This window comes from Eucalyptus grandis, chromosome 9 (genome assembly GCF_016545825.1).
Source record: "Eucalyptus grandis isolate ANBG69807.140 chromosome 9, ASM1654582v1, whole genome shotgun sequence".
Taxonomy (NCBI): domain Eukaryota; kingdom Viridiplantae; phylum Streptophyta; class Magnoliopsida; order Myrtales; family Myrtaceae; genus Eucalyptus; species Eucalyptus grandis.
Window position 1 is genome coordinate 36,319,475 of NC_052620.1, and position 8,128 is coordinate 36,327,602.

The window sequence follows — 8,128 nt, forward strand, 5'->3', positions numbered from 1 at the left end:
CAAGATGTGGTGCTGGTGCAGGTGCTAGCGACAATGAGGCGCTAACCAACAAGGGAGATTAGCGCAACGGCATCGTCGTGGGTGGGACACAGTCCGGCAAAGCAGCTACAGCAAATGGTTGTCGTCACTGAAGAGTCCGGTGACCTAGTCACGGCCAGGATCAAGGAGCAACTATGTCTTCGTGGGTGTAGAGAAGGCAGAGGGCTCAGGCGTAGGAAGTGGGGCGCCACAAGTTGACGAAAGCGAGGTCACTGCCGTGACAAGGCTTGGCCGTGGCAGCTCTACTCTCTCCCTCTATTTCTCTATCGCGTTTTCTTTTTTCTACTCCTCCATGTCACTCACGAGCACTCTACCAATTACTATCACCATTCCCTTTAACCAAACCCCGCCTTAAACGAAGCCTCCCAACACTTTTTGCAATTTTTCCCCCTATGAAACCACACGAGCGCCTTTTGTCAAAAATCTTCACCCCTTTCAAATGAAACTCCACCAGCACTTTTTTAAATTTCTCTCCCCCACTTTAAACGAGGCCTTGTACTCTTTATTGATAGAGAGAGAGAGAAAAAAAAAAGTTTGTTTTGCAAGAGAAGATTTTCCAATATGATTGCATATATTCACTCAATCGCCGAAAATCATCTTTCAAAGAAAAAGATGCACTCAACAAGAAAATGATTCCAAAATATAAAATCCTTTGTGAAGATTTTTCAAGATAATTCACTCAATCGTTAAAGATCATCTTCTGAAAATGCTCTATTATCTAAAATCTAAAATCTTTCAAAATCTCCCTCCACAACCAAATGTTTTATTTTATAGATTATTTCTTATCCTCTCTTTTTTTTTTTTTGATTTTTAGAACAATTTTTTTATAGAGATAAGTTAAATATTATTGTTACCTAAATGTAAATGTTATGAAATGCTTAATGTAGTTTTTATATGACGAACAAGTAAATAAAATAGTAAAATTTAGGTGTCAACAGCTGCTTCTCTTTGAAACGGAGCTTGTAGAGATTTCCTTTAGAGATAAATGACACCTAAATTTAAACCATGCAAAATGAATGTGCAAATGTTAATATGCTGACTCTTTTTAGGAATGGACTCCAATGAGTTTAATCCTATTTTTAAATGTGAGGTCATGCAATAAAGAATGCAATGTAAATGCAATGATTTGGTTAGGAACATAGAACTTAATGATTTTTCTTCTTCTTATTTTTTTTTAAATAATGCAACTCCGATAAATTCTCTATTCTCTTTTTAATACACACACACACACACACATATATATGCAACCTACACTAAATAATAATCACATGTGGGATTAATTATGAATTAACCTATTAACTAACCAAGTAAATGATCTTTGTGTTTTCCCTTCTTTCTTTTTATTTTTATTTTTATAAATGACTTAATAATTTTTATTGAAAAGAAGTTTTCCCTTCTTTCTTTTATTTTTATTTTTATAAATGACTTAATAATTTTTATTAAAAAGAAAGTAACATAATAATGCAACGCTCATCTTTTGGCATTTTTTTTTTTTCGAGAAGAGAAACGTAATGACGATGGTGGGTCAAGACGGACCTTGGCTTGAGCGTGACAAGTCTCCAAGGTGGGCCATCAACAGAGAGACACGTGATTGAGTGTGGGGCCGAAGACGCAACTTATTTTTAGTATGGAAAACATTAAAAGGGTACGCTCTCTTGCGGGCCAGAGACCGCAACACGCGGCGGCGCCGGGGGGTGGGGTGGTAGGGGTGAGTCACTCGTTGGGTCACAAAGTCTTAAAGGTCGTCATCGCTCACGTTAGTGGCGGTAACACGTTTTTACAGTACCTTGTAACTGCACCACCTGATTTTTTTGTGCTAAACGTGTGCTTGGATCCTAGCTTATCATAAAAAATAGCATTAACTACTTAATTGTCTAATGGTTACATTAATCAAGTATTGAATACATTGAGATTAATTTGATTTTAATACTTGAGCCACTTAAATCGATTAAGCGGCTTAAATGAGGGCTAACGAGCTTTCAAGAGCAATTTAATTCAAGTAATATCAATTTCAAAATTTGATTTTCATCTTAACTTCACAAGAAGTGAATGGCCACAACCTAATAACGAAGTTGTTCCAGGGTGGTGAACAAGTCAAGGTCAATTTGCTTGGCAAACATTGTGTCTCTTCTCTGTGAGATGTATATAAAATCGTTGCTGGCTAATACAAAACCGAAGAATTTCCAAACTCTAATTTCGGTGTCAAATGTTAAGTGGAGTTAAAACTAGGGATACATCAAGTTAGTGCGACATTAAATTTTTTAGTAGGGTCAAAATACAAGAAAAATCGTGCATGAAAAGAGAGTAGGCACTTCTAGAATTCTTTTTCTTCCTTCTTGTGTCTATATATTACGACGCCTCTGGTCTCTTCCCTTCATTCCTCGTACTATACTGCGAATCAAAGCAAGCTCTGAGTGAGAGTGAGAGAGAGAGAGAGGGAGCGAGAGAGTGAGAGAGAATGGAATCTCTTCATGAAACTGAAGCAACCCTAAGAGGCCAAGCACACATATTGAATCTGCTGAATGCATACGCCGGCTCCATGGCGCTAAAATGCGCGGTCGAGCTCCGAATACCCAACATCATCCATTCTTATGGCGGCGGGCCCGTCACCCTAGCCCAAATAGCCTCCCGCATTCCCTCCCCATCCCTCGAAACCGCCTACTTGGCGCGCATCATGAGACTCCTTGTCCGTGAGAACATCTTCTCCGCTAATCGTTGCCAACCTGATGACGGCCATGAGAGTCACGAGACACTCTACAGCCTCCCCCCATCATCAAGATGGCTCCTCCAGGGGCCCGGGTTCGAGCTCAGCCTCGCGCCTGTGGTGTTGATGTTAAACCACCCATGGATGATGTCCCCGTGGCAATTCTTTGGCGACTGCATCAAGACCGGCGGCATTGCATTCGAGATGGCTCACGGCCGCAAGATTTGGGACTTCGCATCAGAGAATCCCGAGTTCAACCGCTTGTTCAACGATGGGATGGCGTGTGTGAGCAGGATCACGATTGGGGGCATCATAGAAGTGTATAAGGACGGCTTCGAGAGCATTGGATCTTTGGTCGATGTCGGAGGGGGGATCGGCAAGAACCTGGTCGAGATCATTAAGTCATGTCCACACATTCAGGGGATTAATTATGATCTACCTCATGTTGTTTCAACGGCGCCGGCGCACGATGGAGTCACTCATGTTGGAGGAAACATGTTTGAGACTATACCACATGCTGATGCAGTTCTCTTGATGGTGAGTACTACTGCCATATACTTTGTACATATTAATTAATTCGTGAATTTTGTATTTTTCCTATGACACATGATCAATTTCTTTTTTAATTGTGTCCTTTTAATGTGTCAAGAGGTTGGGAATCCATGAACTGCTATAAACATTCTGTTCGAGTAATGCAACAGTAAAGGGAAAAATTATTCATAGTCTATAAATTATATGGGGTCAAGCGCAAACCTATCCAGATTCTTCACATATAAGTCTTATAATAAAACTCGCGTCATTAATGATTAAAATTATATTGTTCCACATGATTTATAAGACACACGGTAACTTTTCCGGTTAATGTGTAGTTTCATCATTTTGAAATGTGCATCTTTTTATTCTGTAATCCATGTTTGCATGGCTTGGTAGGAGTTTAGTTACTTGTAACTACTCGTTTCTCTATCTTACAACTCATGATCTACCTTTTCTGTCGTCTTATAGGCGTTCTAAATTGATGTGCTGTTGTATTTATTTTTCCTTTATATCTTTATTTATGGGGAATCAAGTTCACTGGAAAACGGTTTCATGTGACTCTATTTGTTCAATAAAGTAAACACACACTCCATATGTATAGTGGTATCCAGAAGTCCTAGCCATGTTCTAAACTTTTTGCAACAATATCAGATTTCACATTATTTACGTGTCTAGTTTGTTACATTGGTAAATAAGTTTTGTGTAACCTCAATCTAGCACTATATATAAGCCATACAAGCATGGTAGGGACCGAGCATCTTGTTTTTGAATAAAATGGCTTTATTTTTCTCCATCTCTAATTGGAGAAAATTTCCTCTGATTAGTCTTTTAATTGGTGGGATTTCAAAAGTTTCTATATAACTCACACGTAAACTTAGCAGCATTATTTTTTTTCAATCCCTAATTGGAAGATAATTCCTCAAACTAGAGCTCTGAATAGTGGGTTACAAATATTAATATCACACGCACACATATTATATACACACACGCAAAAACACAAACTTATCCAAATATTGTTGTAGGATGTCCTTTTTTTTAAGGGGTGTACTTTGGTCCTTATTCTACTTAGGAATCAGAACAAACCGGTCGGTTCCTGCTGAATTTGGTTCAATTAATTTGCAATCGGGAATAACTGATTCCACTCTCGATTCCTCCATGAACCAGACCGATCCAGCCCATAGAATTATTTTTTTCCATTTTTTATTCGGGCAAGGCAAAAAGTACAAATTATATATGAAAGTTATTTCTTATTTTAGTAGTGACTTGCATGTGATTAGTAATTTCATCCTATACTAGAGTAACTTTCAATATATTTAGGTACTTTCGAGAAAGAAAATAAATGATACCACTAATTGCTGAGACAACATCGAACTGGTTGGTCCAGTCCACGATGCTATCCATCTTGGAACCAGACGAACCGATCACCCTTACTTTCTTTAATCCAACTATCAAAATAGTGGTTGAGGAAAAAAATATTCCAATAGGAATGGAGGAAACATGGCCTTAAACTTAGCATTAAAAAATCCTCAAAAAGTTAAAAACCTTACCATAGGCCCTATAAATCTCAATTTTACGGGCGTGCCTCAATGGGTCCACAGGCCTGAGATCACCAAGGTCATAATGAGGTCACCATCTCGGAGTTAAAGAGAGAGTGATGGTGAGAGAGTGTGCATCTTGGGCGAGAGAGGGGTGGTCATATGGGTGGTGCAAAAACATCTCAAGCCTCAAGGCATTGGTAACATTTTCAATGGGTTTTTGCTGAGTTGCCTTTTGTGTAGAGCAATCGAGAGAGAGGAGAATTTTTTTTTCCCTTTTTGGAAAGCGTTGGTTACATTTTAACCAATTATGTCGACTCTTCATAAGCATAGAGATTAACACAATGAACACATTGATGAAATAGTGTAAAAAGAAACCGTGATTCTCGACTCCAGTAATTCTATGTTGTTTGTTTTACAGGAGATAATGCATGATTGGGGAGACGAAGACTGTGTCAAGATTTTGAAGAATTGCAGAAAAGCAATCCCGGAAAAGAATGGCAAGGTGATCATAGCAAATATTGTGTTGAAAGCAGAGGACGATGGCATGTTCGATAAGACCAAATTAGTGATGGATCTGGCCATGATGGCGCTTTGCTCGGGAGGTAAGGAGAGGGACGAACTCGAATGGAAGAAGATCTTGGAGGAGGGAGGGTTTCCTCGCTACAACATCATCAAAACCCCTTGCTTGCAATCCATTATTGAAGCCTATCCCCTGTGATACGCTATAATTATGTAAGAAAAATAAATGCAGTCCTATGCTCCATTAATGACGGACTTCGGTAGTTAAGGCAATTGGATTCACTTAGGTCTCTTGATCTCAGACCAAGTTTACGGTTTCCTATCTATGAATAATCCAATTACCATGTTTTAGGTTACCAATCAATGTGGTTTGTAATCATTCACAAAGGATTATTCTCATGTTGGATCACATGCTTTCTAGCTTTTCCTGTACATAGATGTCACGATCTCCTTTCAGAGCCCTTACGCGTGGGTAGACAAAGACTAATGGCTTGTTAAGTATTAGGCTTAGTGCACACTCTCCCAATTTAGTAAAAAAGAAGTTATTAACCATGTGGATAAATGTACTAATTTCATGTATGTTGAAAAGTTACTTTTCCTTTTAGGATCATTACATAATTACTTTTCGAGTATGAAAAGTTATTATAATATTGAGAAAATATTAAAATCACTATAACTAATTACTTGATATGTTGATATTTATTAACATTTATACATGATTTAGAGCTTTTGCACAATGAAGGTGTTCGATGCATCTGATGTTATTAGTAATCTTCACACGACTCTAATTTTAAGTCGTTGATTTCTATCCCTTGTATTTTATGTCCATTTTAACTGTAGAACCACCTAATGCTAATGCAACCAAAATACTTAATCTGTTCATAAATTCAGTGAAATCATGTCATATATGACGTCACTAGTGAACACGAAGCTCCGGAATTCAGACAAAGTTTTCATGCAAACAACGCAAAGGAGACCATGTCCGGTTGCCGTCGATATCGAGCTATTTAGCTTTGGTCCATCCATTGACGTCCGCGGGGGAAAATCACCTTCTCTCTTTATCAACATCACAAGTCACAACATGCACGAATAATTCAAATCCGCATCCTTACATTCGAGAAGACGTGATGTGCAAGCATTGGAAAAGCAACCCATCACCATATGCTTTTGGCACTGTACTAATGGAGCTAGCGCATATTTTATTCACAAGGTCGTCACTGTGATAAAGGATTGAGAAATTTTCTGGGCGTCTTGAGATAGCATGACGTCTCCAATCATCTAGGCCAATCACCGAGTATCAAATGGCACAATTCATTTTTCCAACCTGGTGATGTTGCTTTGAATGCATGATCAGGTTAATTGGACGAGGTTCATCTTGGGGAATACTAAACACTTTTGTTTTTAAATATGTGAATTTTTTTTCCAAAAAAATCATATTCATTGCTCAAAAAGAATATATGAGAAGTAAATAAAGTTCATAACAAAGAATATTGAAGCGCAACAAAGCCCATAATACTACCAAACAAAGTCAAATTCAGAAAACAAGAAGCATCAACATGGCATCAGTAGGTTGGGTATGAAACAAAGTCAAATCTAGAAAACAAGAAGCATCAACATGGCATCAGTAGGCTGGACACATGCTCGTTCTATATAAATGGATTTATCAAGCAAAATAATTGGTAGTCGATCATTGCATTTCATATATTCGTCAATCATGAGCACATGTCAAATATTTATTTTCTAGTAAATAGGGCGTTGCCAGTTATCGGTGCGCACTTCGTTGTCCTTTGCATCATCACCGTACGGAGACAACCAAAATAGATTGAACGAGCACAGATTTGACATATGGGAGAACAAATTCAGCAAGACGCTTCTTTGATCACTATTGAAGCAGAATGTAGATGACTTATACACGAACATAGTACCAATGCATCAAATCCCTGAAGTAAAATTATTAAATTTTCATATTTAAATCAGGAGATGATAGTTCTTAGATGTATAGTTAGATCAAGAGAGTTCAACTTGTTAGATCTAAAATTCGATCAAGAGAAGAAAACCCCTAGATCTAAATCGAAAGAAAATATGAAACATAAACACAAACAAAATCAACAAGAGAGAGGGAGGAGGGTGAGACCAACTCAAACTAGAAGATGACTAACAGAGGAAACCGGGAGAGACAGTAAGTAGAAAAGTCAACCATTCATTAGATTGGTGCTTTTAAACTCAAATCAAGCAGAGTTAATTTGGCAAACTTTAATGCTTAGATTGCACTTGGAAATCAAGATGTATGTCACAACCTCTCTTTTTCATTCGGGAATAGGGAGAAGGTTTAAGGGTATTTGCCTAAAGAGGCGGACCAATGGCCCTAGATTAGGCGCGGGCTCTCTGTCACGACCCGAACCCCCGGGCACATGCACATCCCTCAATGGTCGATAAAAATATTTGCAACATCCCAGGAATTGTTATGACCCATTCATTAGTTTGCACATGCGAAAACGTAAAACAATCTTCATACAACAAAACAGTGGGATAGAAACGTAGGATAATATTTTTCACAAGCCACACCTGCAACATCACAGTACTTATATATTTAGACCAGTTTAACACCCCAAAGTCTGATACAAAAAGTGAAGCTGTTCGATTACTCATTAACTAAACTTCTAACTATAAGACTGGAGTTCCCTACTACACTACCATATTTCTCGATTTCTCGGGGGTGAGCCGTCACCCTACATCCAGTCTTGACGGAAAACCCATCATCACTTGGAAGGAGATAGCGAGAGTCCTATTCCTC

General features: G+C 38.4%; 1 protein-coding gene across 1 annotated transcript; it reads left to right on the forward strand.

The window, feature by feature from the left end:
• The first annotated feature begins 2,433 nt into the window (after nucleotides 1-2,433).
• Nucleotides 2,434-5,690, forward strand: LOC104424879 (xanthohumol 4-O-methyltransferase). The gene is made up of 2 exons (XM_010037407.3): nucleotides 2,434-3,280; nucleotides 5,234-5,690. Exons 1-2 carry the CDS (start codon nucleotides 2,498-2,500, stop codon nucleotides 5,531-5,533), a joined length of 1,083 nt encoding a protein of 360 aa, XP_010035709.2. The 5' UTR covers nucleotides 2,434-2,497; the 3' UTR covers nucleotides 5,534-5,690.
• The last annotated feature ends 2,438 nt before the right edge of the window (nucleotides 5,691-8,128 follow it).